The following is a 16,469-nucleotide window of genomic DNA, read 5'->3' as shown; positions in this document are numbered from 1 at the left end:
TCTGGTGTAGTCCTATTTGTATGCAAAAAACACAAAGTCCCTTCCCTATCATTAATAGAAGATCAAGAATAACTTAAAGATTGGAGGTTTTCCTAACTTGTCAGGTTATAGTAAAAGTTCCAACTTAACCGGCAATTATTTAGTTTCCAAATTGGTATTTTAACTCATTGTAAATGGACACTATATGTTTTTTTTTTTTTTTTTTTTCTTTTTTACTCTAATTCTTTTTTTTTTAGAGTTAAATTCATCAGAGGTTCCTATACTTTTTTCTCTTTTTATAATTAATCCTTGTGTTAAAAAGTAATCTATTTTAAACCTTGAACTCTTTAAGTGTCTTAAATTTAGTCTCTCACTTATATTCCGTTAAATTTTGAATGGAAAAAGTTGGGTAATTTATAATTTCATCTTAATAAATGGGTATTTTAGTAAAATTAGAACAAATGAACCAAAACATAAAAAGTAAAACCAGAGTAAATAGTTTCTATTACTCTTAATTTCATCTTTTTTTTTCTTTTTGTTTTAGATTCATATCATTTTTTTTTTTATCTATTGTCTTGTTTTTTAGTTAGAAGTTCTATTTTTTTTTAGAGTAACTTATACTTATCTATCTAATCTATCTAATTTGTTAAGTTTGGGGCGATTATTGTTTTTCATTTCAAAGTTCAAGAATTATACTATACTTCTGCATTAGTTTAAGCATCCAAAATTAATAATGTTATTTCAATTACAAGATGCCAAGAAGAGCAAAGAACGAAAAACTGTGGGTTATTGGGAGCACTAAATAAGGTGAGTTTTGAATTCAAACCTGTGGGTAATTGGGAGCACTAAATGCATAACATCAGGCATTTGAGCTTATGTGTGTTAGAAACCTGGGTTCTATACTTCCACAGATCAAGAGAGAAGCCAGGGAAATAGAGGAAATTGTTGGAGAATGGAGGGCAATATTTATTCGGGTGTAATTATAAAGATTACTTAAATCTTTTCCATTCAAAATTTAACGGAATGTAACCGATGACTAAATTTAAGACACTTGAAGAGTTCAGAGTTTAAGATAGAACACTTTTTAGTTTAAGGATTAATTATAGATAGAAAAAAAAGTTTAGGGACCTAAGACGAATTTAACTCTTTTTTTTTATTATTTTTATCATCATGTAATGATGATCATAAAATGTACTAATCTCTAATTCTACTATTTAACTTCACTTCATGTTCTTTTTAATTTGAAGAGTATTTATGTTCCATTAATGAGCAATAATAATGGTATTTTTAGTCTTGATCAAAGGGAGAAAATAAAGTAATCACATAATAGTAGAGTAGATAATAAGCTAGCTAAGATTCTGCTTGGAAAGATTCATATTTCGTAGTACGATCCTTTGTCCTAATTAATTTAGTTTGACTATAGTTTAAACATAACCATACTTCCCTTCTAATAATTACAAAGCAAATATCCCTAAAAAAAAAAAAGAAAAAAAAGAAAGACGCCAACATACGCATATGTATCCATACTTCCCCATACTTCCCTTCTAATAATTACAAAGCAAATATCCCTAAAAAAAAAAAGAAAAAAAAAAAGAAAGACGCAAACATACGTATATGTATCCATACTTCCCTAATAATAATTACAAAGCAAATATCCCTCTAAAAAAAAAAAAAAGAGAGAGAGAGACAGAACACAAACATACGCATATGTATCCATACTACATACATATACGTACATACATACATAGGTCTTTCCCAGATAAACGCCATTAGTGACACCGACACAGACAACAATATCTCATTGGAGATGCGGTTAAAGATCCTTATCATTAATCATATCAACATTATTTTTTGTACGCTTTATCATCATCATATGTAAAAGCCACGGAATTCCATTAAAAAACAAGATGATCCTCTGACTCCGACAGATGTCAAGCTTGTGAGGCAATCACTGTGTACTAGTAATATTAACTGATAAAACAAAAACATTAACTGATTAAAAAAAAAGGGTAGTAAAATCCCCTAAAAAAACGACAAATTATGTATAAGTTTCTTGTTCTGGCTTCAACTACAAGCCGTGAGTGAACTGTGAAGCAACATGGATCCTGTAAAGCTACTCGCTCTAGTTGGGCTTCTAGTTTTGGGCTTGTTGGGCCATCCGACGGCAGTTCACGGCGGCCGGAGTTGCAAGTTCCCGGCGGTGTACAACTTCGGCGACTCGAACTCCGACACCGGCGCAATATCCGCAGCACTGTCGGAGGTTCTTCCACCCAATGGTGAGAGCTTCTTTGGGAGTCCCTCTGGAAGATTTTCTGATGGTCGCCTTGTGGTAGATTTCATTGGTAAGTTCGTAATATATTTTTGTCACTGATATTGAAGGCTTAGGATAGATTATTGTAGTTAAAGAAAGGAATTAATTACATTTTTATGTTTTTATAAATCTGGTGCAGCTGAGGAATTGAAGTTGCCATACCTGAGTCCTTATCTGGATTCACTTGGCACAGATTTTAGACATGGTGCTAATTTTGCAACAGGAGGGTCATCAATTAGGCTAGGAGGTTATAGCCCATTTCATTTGGGCATTCAGATTAACCAATTCTTAAGGTTCAAGTCTCACACCACTGCTCTATACAATCAACTTACTCCCATTAATGGTCAGTCTCTCCTCTTCCCACTTCAAACAGCTTTCCATCACGTTATAATTAGGATGATATGGGCCAGTTTGGCGTTGCTGTGTTATTGAAATATTTGAAATCAGTTTAGGTAGCGTTTTGGCATTTTATTTTTTTAATCCCAAAAGCGGTCCTCAAGTTTTACACCAATTTCTACATCGGTCCCGGAGCTCGATCTATCTTGTTGTGGAAAAGTTAACGTGCGTTTTGTTGGTAGATTCATACCATGATTTGAATCTAATTCGTGATTCGTTACAGTATTTTCTCTCATAAAAAACACACATAATCTAAGAATGATTCATGAATCCATAAATCAAACGTCTAAGTTTTTTGGTTACAGATGTGTTAAATTTTGGATGGAATAGATCACGTGATAAAATGGATATTTCAATGGCTTTCGTGGCGGGATTAACATATTCAATAAGGTTTGATAATGGTATTTATATTTTGTTGTTGGTGTAGTCCGTCTGGTTTTTCCTCTAAATGTATGTTATAGGATCTGATAGGGCTGTAAGAGCTTTTATAACCCACTTCAATAATCTATTTGTCCACCACACACAACTCAAGTATTATTTTCTATCTTTTTTCAATTTTAACTCTTAGCTTATTCGGAAGGACTAATTTTGTCACACCAAGATAAATCGAGGTCAGTTTTAAAATGTTTTAAACGTCATAGATCAAAGTGGATTTGGTGTAAAGTTTAGGACCATTTTTGAGATTTAACTTTCAAAGTTGTTGTGAACACCAAAGTAGAGTTTAGGTATGATAGATCTGAGTTAATTACGTTTAGTTGCTCGAGTAAAATAAAATGCAGAAAGTAAAGGAACACACAATATGATATCGCAGTTCGATGCGCACACATACTCTGTGGGACCACGCCCAGACAGTAAACAGTTTCACTATGATTTAAGAATTACAACCTTGACGGACTTATTCACTCAAGGGCTCCCTCCTAGACTATGACGCCGCTGTGATGAACTCTCACAATGACACTGTTTAGTGTGTACCACACGTCTTCACCTTTAACTGCTAAACTCCCTTCAGTTGTTCATACTTTCAATGAGAAAAAACATAAACTACAGATTGTTCTACTTAAGCACCGATTCTCTATCTCAAGATTTTTTCCTGTAGTCGACCCACTTTTTCCTGCAGAGCCACTTCCCATATAAACCCATTCCACATATCTCATTTTTCAACTTTTGAACCTATATTCAGATACCAAAAAATTCTCCTCAGCTTTATCTGCAACATCTAATATTCTCTTAGCCATCTCCACGTCAATGCCTTATCTTTCATTATAGCAAGTTATCTTTGACTTTTCTTTGACCAAGTCAAATTTCAAGTTCCAATTCTTATGTGCAACTCAAGCTTAATTGTGTAACTCACGTGAATACACACACACACACACACACACACACACACATATATATATATATAAGCCATTCAACTCTCCTAACAATAATCGGATGAAGCCAAGAATTCAAATTCGAAAATAACTTGATCTTCATGCAAGTTTTATCTCCCATTTAAATTCAAATAACCAATGCCTTATCTTTATTTCTCCAAATCTCAACCAATGTCTTATCTTTCTTTGACCAAGCCTTTATTCTTATCTCTTCAAATCTCAACTCAACAAAATCTGCAACTTTAACTTCAAATCTGATTCGAATTCTTCTTCCGCAATCTGAAATCTTCTTGAACCTATTTTTTGAATTTTTACAAGATTGCGAATAAATTGCCAACTAATAAAAATACCCAACAATCTCCCCCTTTGACATTTTTTGGCAAAACTAACAAATGATCCTAAAAATTCAAAAACGTAAAAAAAATTACATTGTTCTCCCCCTTTTTGACAAAAATAAGCCAAAGACACAACGAAAAAATAAAATAAAAAAATTCACACCCTAGACACGTCTTCAGCAGTTGATGTCGCAGATCATGTTGTAACATTAGTTGGAACATTCGGTGCAACACTTCGCACTAGATATCTTCGAGGGCATTGGTCTTTGTAGCTTACTCCCCCTGAATCTTCTCTGTGTCTTACTCCCCCTGAATGTAGCATTCTTTCATATATAATGTTCTTAACACCTGTCTTAGTGCAACCACTGTCACTACATCCATAATCATTAGTACATGCTTCTAAAGAAGTATAAGCCTTATGACACCTCAAATCAGATTTCCTTACCCACACACATCTGGACAAATTATTTTTCAAATTAATCTTCACGTTAGGTGTCCTTTTTGAGTTTGTGGAATTTGGTGGATTAATGAGCATACCTCTCTTCAAAGCATTTAAATACTTGTAGCATCTCGGTCTTATGTGGCCCGGTATACCGCAGTAATGACATGTAGGGACAAACCTTCTATGTCGAGGGGATGAGATAGTAACATTCTTACTGGAGGAAGTCGGAGGCTTAAGGGCAGGCGTCTTCTTCACAAACATTGTTTTGGACGTTGAGCTCTCACCAATATAGCCAAGGCCATGTCGATCACCACTCGCTTTTCCTATTGAGAGAATGTGATCCAATTTTGAGGTGCCCGAATTCATCATCTTCAATGACTTTTGAGTGTGCTGCAATTCACCTCTTGTCTCCTGCAGCTTTTTCTCTTTTTCAACAGCCCAAAATTCATAGTTTATAGCAGCCCTTTTAAGTACATCATTCTATTTAATAAGCTCATCGACTCGCTCCCGCAAAGACTTATTCATTTTAACCCATTTGTTGAACATGGTTTCATATGCCTCCTGGATTGTCTCCTCAGTTAGTTCTTCACCAATGCTGGAACCGTCAGAATCTGAAAAATCTCTGTTTTCATATGCCTCCCGGATTGTCACCTCTTGATCGTTGGAGTTTGGTTCTTCTCGTTGAACTTCTTCATCACCATGTTGAAATTTTTAGTCAATCGAGTGAGAGACTCCGTTAAGTCTTCGTCTTCTTCTTCAACATTATCTTCCACTTTGGCTTGGAAAGCAATCCCCTGAGAAATCTCTGTCTCCTTCTTATTTTGACTCAGATTTATTTCAAATGTCCCAAGTGATCCCATCAATTCATCCAGTCTCATAGTTTCAGTATTTTTCACCTCTTCAATGACAGTGACTTTGTAGGCAAATCTCTGTGGTAATGATCTCAACATCTTGCTGACAGGTTTTGCCTCGGAAATTTTTTTACTAAGATCAAAAGATTCATTGGCTATATCACATAACCGTGAATTAAATTCAGAAATAGTTTCAGTTTCATGCATTCGAAGAGTTTCGAACCTGGTTGTGAGCATATTCAATTTTGATTGTCTGACGGCGGCTGTTCCTTCATGATCCACCTCCAGAATCTCTCATGCTTCTTTTGCCGATTCACATGTAGATATCATCTTGAATTGATTAACATCAACTCCATTGAATATTGCATTGAGTGCACGTGAGTTGTAGTTGGACAACCTGTATTCATCAGTGCTCCATGACTCTTCGGGTTTGAGAGTCTCTTTTCTTTCTGCATCTTTAGTTACTGGATGTTTCCAGTCATTCAAAACAACACGCCAGGCTTTCTCATCTTGAGCCTTGATGAAAGCCTTCATTCGGGCCTTCCAATATGAATAATTTGAACCATCAAGCATAGGGGGACGTACAACTGAACCTCTTTCCTTCAAAAAATCCATTCCAAACATAACAGATCAATTCTCCAAGATCTCACCGAACTTATGGTCAGTGAACTACGTTTAGTTGCTCGAGTAAAATAAAGTGCAGAAAGTAAAGGAACACACAATATGATATCGCAGAGTAGGTGTGCGCACCGAACTGCGATATCATATTGTGTGTTCCTTTACTTTCTGCACTTTATTTTACTCGAGCAACTGAACGTAATTAACTCAGATCTATCAATAAGGTATTTGATAAATAATGGATTGAATTGTAGTGGAGATATATATTGACTAAAATATACATTCTTTATTCTCATGTTATAAAAAGATTTTAGTCCACAACTTTAGTTTTTATTTCTAATATTGTGCTTTTATGCATTAAGTTAATTACTTGAGATTTCCATAATTTGACAAGCTTGTTTAAGATGGGTTTTTGAAAACTGGCAAATTTGGATAACCAGGAAAACGAGCAACCTCCAAAGGCAAGCTTTCTAGGCCAGAGGACTTCTCAAAGGCTTTATACACATTTGATATTGGACAGAATGATCTGGCCTTTGGTTTTCAACACACGACAGAAGAACAAGTTATAGCCTCCATTCCTGATATCCTTGCCAACCTTTCTCAAGCAATACATGTACGTGAGAAGCTACAACTAGTTAATTAGCATGAGAAAAATCGAATAGTAAGCCTTAATAGTTCTTATTTGTTTTGCAAAATTACAGCAAGTATACGAGGAAGGAGGTAGATTTTTTTGGATACATAACACTGGACCAATAGGTTGCTTGCCATACAATGTTATATATTATCAATCAAAGCCAGGAACTTTAGACAAAAATGGATGCGTGAGACCTCAGAATGCGGTGGCTCAGGAGTTCAATAGGCAGCTCAAGGACATGGTTTTAAAGCTAAGAAGCGATCACCCTCTTGCAGTTCTTACATATGTTGATGTTTACTCGGCGAAATATGCGCTAATTAGTAGCGCAAAAGATCTAGGTAATCTTATCTCTAGCCGCATTTGTGTTTTGACAACGCGATATCGGTCCATTATATTTAGTCTTTTATGGTTTGCTGATCGCAGGATTTGTTGATCCATTGGAGTTTTGCTGTGGGAGTTACTATGGCTACCATATTGATTGTGGGAAGAAAGCGACCGTCAATGGAACGGTTTATGGTAACCCTTGTAAGGACCCTTCAAGGCACATTAGTTGGGATGGCATACACTATTCACAGGCAGCCAATATATGGATTGCTAAACACATTCTCAATGGTTCTCTCTCTGATCCACCAGTTTCAATTAGGGAAGCTTGTCATTATCCAAAAAACGTGTGAGTCAATAACCATGGCTGTTCTGCTTGGAAATTGTAAACTAGAATACTTCTTGCAGGGACTGCATTAATATTTATTCCTGAAGAGAGAATTTATGCTTTGCCTGTTTTCTTTGTACTTTTTAGTCCTTTTTGCTTCAGATTTGGAAGAAAAGCTTGAAGCATTGCTTAATGTCGATCCTGTGTTGTTTGTACTGAAAAAAATCTATAGTTGTCGTTTTGATTCCTGCTAATATTGTACACCAACTACCATGACAGAGAAAGAATAAGCTAAATTAGTTTCTTTAGCACATATTCTTTTACTTTTTTATTTTTTGTCTTCTAAGGTTCTGCAGGTCGTTGTGAAAGTGTCTTGCTCACCAAATTCTACTTCTCAGTCAGTCAGTCAGCTATATACGTGTGTGTATTACATACATACATACATATATATATATATATATATATATATTACGTATATACACATTCAAGAGTCTGGTGATGCATGTATGTTTGTGCAACAACGCTACGAGGCATCAGTGGTGTTAGAAGGTGGGTCCACACCAAAAGGTGTCACTTCTATTAGCTGTGGTGTTAAGCACCATTAGTATCCCAACTATTTTCATATTTGTTTTCTTGAAGCACGATAGGCGAGTCTTTGTTGAGTAGATTGGACAAAAATAGAACGTGGGTCCATGTCCATATTAAAAACTTCTCATTCAATGATAGAGACGGTCAGACAGCAAAGATACTTGAGTTATACTTTAACCGTCAAGTGTCAACCTCAGTTAACAAACCCTCAAACTGAAGATCACGATAGCGATTTCAGTCCCATAAAATATATTAATAACTCATGCAATAAGAAGCTGTTCAAGTTTTCTACAACAGGCATTTTTGGTGCACCAAGAAAAGAAAATGATGCTCCACCAATATTTTATTGAGATCTGAATACAAATAACAATATTGTGATAAGGAAATCTCATCATGTCTGATACAATTATACAAGAAAAAAAAAACTTTGACACCTTTAATAAACAATTAAGGACAAGAATCTCCTTCCTGTTGTCTCTAATATTAATTCTCTTTATTCTTCCAACTTTGCCAACAAAACAAGCACCAACCACCTAATCTACAGCACATAGATTACACGCGAGCCTATATACACATCACCATCACCAATTACATGACCTCCATACGGTCCTCTTTCACAACTTGAGCGTTGGTATCAAGTAGTGTTTCCAGAGATCTGGCTTTCCTGTTTCTCGCCCTGCCTGCTTCTTTCAACAACTCGGCCAGTCTCCTCTTCTCGTCGTCCACGTCGGGATTCGCAGTTCCTAGCTTATCCTCCCTCATGCCAACAACATACTCTAGAAGTTCAATGGCATCATCTAGTCTGCAATATTTTTGTTTAACGCAAGAGATATTAACAAATAGCAATTAGTACTTATAAAAATTTGAATGAAACATGAACTCCACAACGATATGACAGAACATCATATTAGAACAATACCTGCCCATTGCATCATAGGTTCCAGCCAAATTGCTGTAGACTCCTAATGTGTCGGGGTGATATGGACCATATTCCTTTTCGAGAATACTTCTTGCTTCTTCAAACAGTTCTGCAGCCTCGTTAATCGAATACCGCTGCACGCAGGCAAGGCCCATTTGATTCAAAGCAATCCCAAACAGGGCAGATTTCTTCTCTGCACTGGCTCGAAACTTCGTTACTGCGCTTTTGAAGGTGTTGTAAGAGTCAGAATAATTCCCCATCATGTAATACATGACACCCATCTGGGCTTCAATCCCTGCTATTGTGTTTTGTTGACCTGGAGCATCACCAAATATCTTCAAAGCCTTCTTGAGTAACTTCAGTGCCTGCTCTAATTCATTCATAGACTGATAGATCGCAGAAACATCAATAAAACCACTGGAAATCTCTTCTGAAGGGATCCCGGGATTTGGCTTTTTGTAAATCTTGAGCGCATTTTCACAGTATGATTTGGATTCTCTGAACTTTCCTATCTTGTAGAACAACTCAGCTAACCGGACAAAGACAGAAGCAACTGATGGATGATTCTCCCCTTTATTTGACTTAAAGACATTGAGTGCTTTCTGATATGCAAAAACTGCCTCATCATATCGCGCCAAGGATAGATAAGCATCACCAATGCTGCGATCTATCGACGCCACGCCAAGTTCTTGGCCATTAGAAGCCATGGCCATACTTGCTAAAACATAATGTTCAAGAGCAGCTTCATAGTCACCTTTTGAGTCACAAATAAGTCCCATGAGTCTTCTATCTGCTGCTTCTTCAAGGGAAGCAGGGGAGCCATTTTCCCTGTGGATATCAAGAGCCATCTGACAAAGCTTCTCAGCCTCATCAAATTGCAATGCTTGGACATGAGCCTCAGCTACATATCGGCAGGTCTCACCTAACCGCGGGTCTTTTTCTCCCAGGACTTGCCTTTGAATTTCCAAACCCGCCGTGTAAAGCAGTAATGAGTTCTCAATTTGTCCCATCATTGCATAAGTGTCACCTAATTGCATGCAGCCAGCAAACTTGGCCAAAGCATGATCTTCACCATCTTCTATCACTGGAATTTCTATCGAGCGTTCGAGAACTGGAATTGCCTCGTCATATTGTCCTAATTTGCAGTATATTGCTCCCAAGACATGTAAACACATTACATGCTCCAAACTAGGCTTCTCACTTGAACGTCTCTCAAATGACTTCATTGCCCGAAGAGCCACTTCAAGTGTTCTCTGCGGGTTTTCACCAGAAGAGATCATGTCCTTAGCTTGTTTAAGCAAAAATGGACCGAGGTCGGGGTTATCCAAATCATCCACTTGAATGTCCTCCTCTCCATTTCTCAGCTTTGCCTTGCCTAAAGCAAGATTTCTCAGCTTGTTCCTCTCTAAAACTCCATTTGGTCTTCTTGGACTTTTCTTATCTATTGGAGGTCTACCTTGTGAAGATTTGCTCTTAGGACTTGATTTAGCCGATGCCCCCAAATCCATTTTCGATACAGAAAGCTTCTTAGGATTCGCGAGTTGCGTCTTGCCCTTTTTTGCTGACTTTTTAGCGGAAGACCGATCAGTTTCTTTACTAATGGGCGTGTCACCACCACCATTAGTTACCTCCTCATTCTTTACTATGACAACCTCTTTAGTCACCTCCTCCTCATAGTCGATATCTCCAACAAGATGGCGCAACTCCGAATCGATCCTTGATTCCTCGCCGTAGGATAAGAAGCTAGCCCTTGATGGAGATTGATCAGAGCTCTGCATCTCACAGACGTTGTGATAAAGCTGCTCAATTGAGGTGTCAATAACACCATCAATGACCAGATCAATGGAATCACTTTGAGGACTTTGAGGACTCAACGGGCTTCTCGGTGAGCCTTGCTGTGTAAAGCTTTCCTTTCTTGGTGTGTAGTCCCCGTTTGCTTCATCAACTAAACTGTCCCCATTGAATGCATCCATAACTAGTCCAGGCATCACTCTGAGTATGATTTAAAAAAAAAATAAAAAAATAAACTTTGAACAATCAATATGAATTGTTTTTAGAGGTTTAACCAACAAACTAAGCTAAACAAAACAATGGGAAAATGACTATTATCTGATAAAATATCCAATAAACTTCTGCAATATGCTGAACAGGGCACATATTTCTACCTACAAAATGTGGTTCTGCAACAAATATTTACTTGGTATACTATAGATTCAATGCCATGATTTCATTATTACATAAGTGATAATAGTGCTCAAATGTAACAAAAATCGGAAGAATGCTACTTTTAAGTAACATCTAAAACGCCAAAAAAAAAAGGGGGTATGGATAACAATTTTCTCCCTTTGTTCTCCTATGACAATACTACCATTAAAAAAAAAAGGAAAAAAAATAAAAACTTGCTAGCAGATTCTTCAAATGCAGCAAACAACAAAGAATTATGAAACATGTATTCAATTCAAAAACGCATAATAATTCTGTAGACCAAATTATGAAATAAAAATAACAGATAGTATCAACCATAAGAGATATGAAATTCAATCCTCCTTCTATGGCAAATTTATGAAGTTCCTCGTACAAAAAGCATAAGAAAACACAAACCCGTTTAAGCTGCAATGCAGGAAACAAAGAAAGGCTAATAAATAGCACAAACATACAAAACAAAGAAATCCTGATACAAAAAGAAAAGTACGATAATGTAGGAATAACTCAACCTTAATAAATGTTGCTGAACGTGTCAGGAAGAGGCAAGGAAACAAAGCAATAAATGATAAACTGAGCCTTACTTTTGCTATTATGAGAAGCAAGGTAATGCCAAAGTTGTAAGCTCTCTGGGCGTTTTGTACAGATAGAAATATATATATGTGTGTGTGTGTGTATATATAGAGAGAGAAAGAAGGATAGAAATGAGATGAGTTTCTGTTTTGTTTGCTTAAATTTATTTATATGAAGGGTAGAAGAAGACGAAGAGGATGAGACAAGACCGAATGGGATTACGAGAGAAGATGAAGGGCAAAATGGGCAACTGGGTAATTATTGTATTGAGGATTATATACAGAGAATATAATATGTATAGATGTATAGATATCTGTATAGTTGTGGGGTTTGCAGAGAGTTGGAGCGTTGAAGCAATGAAGAGGCTGACCTCTCTCCCACTCCTCTCGCTCTCTCTTTAATATTATATTTTTGTTATTTAATTTATAATTATTGTTTTTTGTGAAGAATATTTTTATTTTGGGTATTTCATTGTGACATCGCAAGTTGGCGGGATTAACGGCTTTTCAACGCTAAAGGGATTTGTGGAAATGTTGTGCTTACCCCCCCGGGATTATTAAGGGATATTACTTTAATAAAATGTTATCACGTGGCAACAAAAAGAGGAATGTTTTTCTTTAATTTTGAAGAGAATTTTGCTCATGACAGAATCAAATAAGATTTAAGTAGAAATTAAAAATATTATTACAATCTAATAAAAATCTGAAGATTATAAATTATATTAGGCTAATAGAGTAGTTTCTCTCACGTTTGGTTCATAAATTCAGAACTATAATTCAGAATTATTCTCATTTTATGTGTATTTTTTGTGAGAAAAAAATACTGTAGAGAACTATGAATCATGATTCAAAATCAGAGACGAATACAGAAAATGTAAATATCATTATTCTTTGCCTTTTAAATCTACGTGTCGCACGACCAACTGCACGATCTGGGTTTGGTTTTGGCATTTTCTAATAAAAAAAGAAAATAAAAGGTAATGATTTTTACTTTTTATTCTTGATTCATATTTTTTTAGTTAAATAATTACACTAATCAAAAGGTATTTATTAAGAATAAGAGATAAAGGTTTAAACTCATATACTTTCAAAATAAATTCTTTATTTAAAAAAAATTAAAATAAAATAAAAGAATGGTGGGTCCCGATCCAGTTAGCTTAGTGGGCCCAATCAATTTAACAAGGACATCGCTGTTCCATTGCTTGAGAAAGTGATTGGTAAACTTCAGTAGGCATCCAGCTTAGCTTAGTGGGCCCAACCGATTTAACGAGGGCAACGGTGATCCATTACTTGAGAAAGTGATTCGTAAAATTCAGTAGGCCCACTTTGTTGTGATCAACAAAAAGGGCTTGCGTTAATTATAAAAAACAAAAACAAAAACAAAAACAAAAAGGGCTTGCGTTGTTCTAATGTTAGAAGCAAAATGCTATAGAGTCAAGACATTGGAGAGATACCTTTTAAAAGTGTATGAATTTTAATTTTTATCATTATTTTTTATTAATATTTTTTGTAATCAAATAACTATATTAATGAAAGAGATATAATCAAGAATAAACAACAAAAATTCAGATCCATACACTAATAAAAAAAACTATAGAAAGTGATTTTAGTATGATTAAAGGATTTATTTGTAATCTCAGAATTTATCATGCACGTGATTTTAGTATGGTCAAAGGATTTATTTGTAATCTCAGAATTTATCATGTAATAATCGTTGCATGTGTAGTGTTTTCTCATCATGAGTAGTAATTACATTTTTCAAGGCAAAGGCAAAACTATGTTTACCAAGAGAAGGTAATTGGCAAATGGGTTATCTATATTATGCTACCAAAAAAAATTTACAACTCATTATTAAGAAAAGTTTAAACAAAAAGCATACTATTTGTTTTCCTACTTTTAAAAGAAAGAGTTATGGAAGTTGCTAGTTAAATAAGTTTGGAGCTATATATGACTGGCCCTACTTTCCAAGGAATTTTTTTTTTAAAAAAGAAAAAAAAATGTAGAGAGAGAAAAAAAAAAAAAAAGAAATCTTGGAAGACCCAAATCCCAATAATAATTGCTACAGTGGAAGCAGTCTATCCTTGATTGAATTAAAATTTAGATTAAATGGAAGAATCTAAGTGGGGACAGTAAACAAAGTTTCGACAAAATCAAATGATTGATTAGTTGTTAAGGGCATCTATCAAAATTTGTGAAAACCCTGAACTTGTGGAGAAGACAAGAAGAAAAGCCAAGTTAATTAATCACGTATTATGATTCAATAAGTTAATTAATCACGTATTATGATTCAATAAGTCATATAGTAAATCCATAACCACAATATATATTCCGATATAAGATGGAGCAGCCCTCCTGCATGGTGGTTAGGACTCAAATTTAAGAATTTTAGGTGGGTCGCAAGGACTAATCCAAACCCATTATACCCACCGAAATAAACCACGATTAATTAACGGCAGAAAATTGGGGATTAGTAGGGTCTAACATGATTTTCAGCAAACTAGATAGTTGTCTAAAATAAAAGAGATAAGGATTCAGATATTTCTTTTAAAGGAAAAGAAAAATATTGAAAGTGGGTTTTGTCTTAAGTTTTTGATTTATCAAAGTTGATTAGCAGGTGAGCCACCAATTCAATGATAGGGAATCCAAAAATGAAACACCAACGAACAAAGAAGGCTTATTGTAAAGAGTCTAATTAAAGTGCAATTCAACTTAAGTATAAATTGTCTCTTCTTCAACCGCAAACAACAATGACAGCACTAATCGCAATTTAATATACATACATACATTCATATATATATATATAGTAAGTGTAATATTTTTTCTACGAATTTGTAAACTTTGTGTTATATGATAACACTAAAACAAATTTAATGTAATATTGCCATAAAATATATTTTATTAAGTGTTACATTAACGTTATACGAACGTACAAAAGGTATTATAATGATGAAGAAAAATTACATTTGATGGATTGATACGATGCCGGACTCGATATTTCCTATATGTATATATTATTTACTTGTATAAACTAACATTGAAAGGAATGGTTTTTTTTTTTTTTTTTGATAAGCGGAATTGTTGAATATTGTTGATATATTACACTTGTTTCTCTACCCAGAATCATACTACTTTTCTTTTCTGTTTTGTTAAGAACTATTATTGTTACTACTTTATTAGACTAGCATGGATATATATATATATATATATATATTAACTAATCAATTTCTTAGGCTGGTCTTTCTGTTAGGAGGTAGGCCAACAATAGTTTTATACTTTAACACTCCCCCTCACGCGTGGGCTGGACAATGGGCAATCGTGTGAGTAAATTAATTAGAAAGCCCAACACGTGATTGTAAACTTTGTGTTATATGATAACACTAAAACAAATTTAATGTAATATTGCCATAAAATATATTTTATTAAGTGTTACATTAACGTTATACGAACGTACAAAAGGTATTATAATGATGAAGAAAAATTACATTTGATGGATTGATACGATGCCGGACTCGATATTTCCTATATGTATATATTATTTACTTGTATAAACTAACATTGAAAGGAATGGTTTTTTTTTTTTTTTTGATAAGCGGAATTGTTGAATATTGTTGATATATTACACTTGTTTCTCTACCCAGAATCATACTACTTTTCTTTTCTGTTTTGTTAAGAACTATTATTGTTACTACTTTATTAGACTAGCATGGATATATATATATATATATATATATATTAACTAATCAATTTCTTAGGCTGGTCTTTCTGTTAGGAGGTAGGCCAACAATAGTTTTATACTTTAACACTCCCCCTCACGCGTGGGCTGGACAATGGGCAATCGTGTGAGTAAATTAATTAGAAAGCCCAACACGTGAATATTTAAGCCCGAGATATATTAAAGACCCAACACGTGATGACAATTTAAATGGAGATAAAGAGTGTAATTACGGGGGTTTGAACTCAGGACCTCTCGCTCTGATACCATGTTAGTTTACTAATCCATCCCAAAAGCTTAAGCTGTTAGGAGGTAGGCCAACAATAATTTTATACTTTAACACTTTCACGGCCATCGGATAATTCTCATCTATAAATCCTTCTCAACCAAGGCTAAATTTGATTCTAAATTTTATATTTAAGGGAAGAGTCTCTCCCAATTGATCCTGGTTGACATCTACAATATGATGTTTACATCTTTTTCCATACATGTGGGCCCCAAAAGGGTGTTGATTAAGGTCCAATTCAAGCAACGTATCTTCTGTTTATTTGATTTCTCTACATTATCTTAGCAGATGACGAAGCCATATTATAATTAATTTATTACATCTCAAAGATAGAAACGTGACAGATGATTTAAGGAAATAGCCGTTTTGAGGGTGTGTTTGAAATAATAACCGAGTTTTTGAGATACTTACAAGAGGTACCGTTTCCCATATATTTGTTACCCAAGAATTAGGAAATAATGAAAATTAACTGTCTACAGCTCTGTAAATTCAATTGATTTACATGATAAATAATTGATTTATAGCTATTTTTCTCAATTTAGAGAAAGTTGGTAAATTTTCTTTGGTAATTTATTTTTAGTCTCCACTTCGCAAATATCTGTTTG

General features: G+C 34.8%; 2 protein-coding genes across 3 annotated transcripts; one reads left to right on the top strand and one right to left on the bottom strand.

The window, feature by feature from the left end:
- The first annotated feature begins 1,824 nt into the window (after positions 1–1,824).
- LOC21403399 (GDSL esterase/lipase At3g27950) lies at positions 1,825–7,874 on the top strand. Of its 2 annotated transcripts, XM_024173746.1 has the most exons (6): positions 1,825–2,321; positions 2,430–2,633; positions 6,743–6,915; positions 7,004–7,274; positions 7,360–7,606; positions 7,733–7,874. In XM_024173746.1, the coding sequence occupies exons 1-6, from the start codon at positions 2,078–2,080 to the stop codon at positions 7,764–7,766; spliced, it is 1,173 nt and encodes a 390-aa protein (XP_024029514.1). In that variant the 5' UTR covers positions 1,825–2,077; the 3' UTR covers positions 7,767–7,874. The 2 variants fall into 2 exon arrangements, with proteins under 2 accessions (XP_024029514.1, XP_010108771.2); XM_010110469.2 differs by lacking the exon at positions 2,430–2,633.
- Positions 7,875–8,574: 700 nt separating this feature from the next.
- LOC21403398 (protein KINESIN LIGHT CHAIN-RELATED 2) lies at positions 8,575–11,974 on the bottom strand. Its single transcript, XM_010110468.2, has 3 exons — positions 11,807–11,974; positions 9,093–11,084; positions 8,575–8,975 (listed from the first exon to the last, which is right to left on the bottom strand). Exons 2-3 carry the CDS (start codon positions 11,078–11,080, stop codon positions 8,762–8,764), a joined length of 2,202 nt encoding a protein of 733 aa, XP_010108770.1. The 5' UTR covers positions 11,081–11,084; positions 11,807–11,974; the 3' UTR covers positions 8,575–8,761.
- Positions 11,975–16,469: the final 4,495 nt, after the last annotated feature.

The sequence above is a fragment of the Morus notabilis genome, unplaced genomic scaffold (assembly GCF_000414095.1).
Source record: "Morus notabilis unplaced genomic scaffold, ASM41409v2 Scaffold39, whole genome shotgun sequence".
Lineage (NCBI taxonomy): Eukaryota > Viridiplantae > Streptophyta > Magnoliopsida > Rosales > Moraceae > Morus > Morus notabilis.
This window is presented reverse-complemented; position numbering and strand designations above follow the sequence as displayed.

Bases quoted from the DNA above. Each gene is read 5' to 3' on its own strand.
- LOC21403399 (XM_024173746.1), top strand. From the start codon at position 2,078: ATGGATCCTGTAAAGCTACTCGCTCTAGTTGGGCTTCTAGTTTTGGGC. The intron at 2,634-6,742 runs GTCAGTCTCTCC...TTGGATAACCAG, and splicing joins TCAACTTACTCCCATTAATG to GAAAACGAGCAACCTCCAAA. The intron at 6,916-7,003 runs GTACGTGAGAAG...GCAAAATTACAG, and splicing joins ACCTTTCTCAAGCAATACAT to CAAGTATACGAGGAAGGAGG.
- LOC21403398 (XM_010110468.2), bottom strand. From the start codon at position 11,080: ATGCCTGGACTAGTTATGGATGCATTCAATGGGGACAGTTTAGTTGAT. The intron at 8,976-9,092 runs GTATTGTTCTAA...AAAATATTGCAG, and splicing joins ACCTATGATGCAATGGGCAG to ACTAGATGATGCCATTGAAC.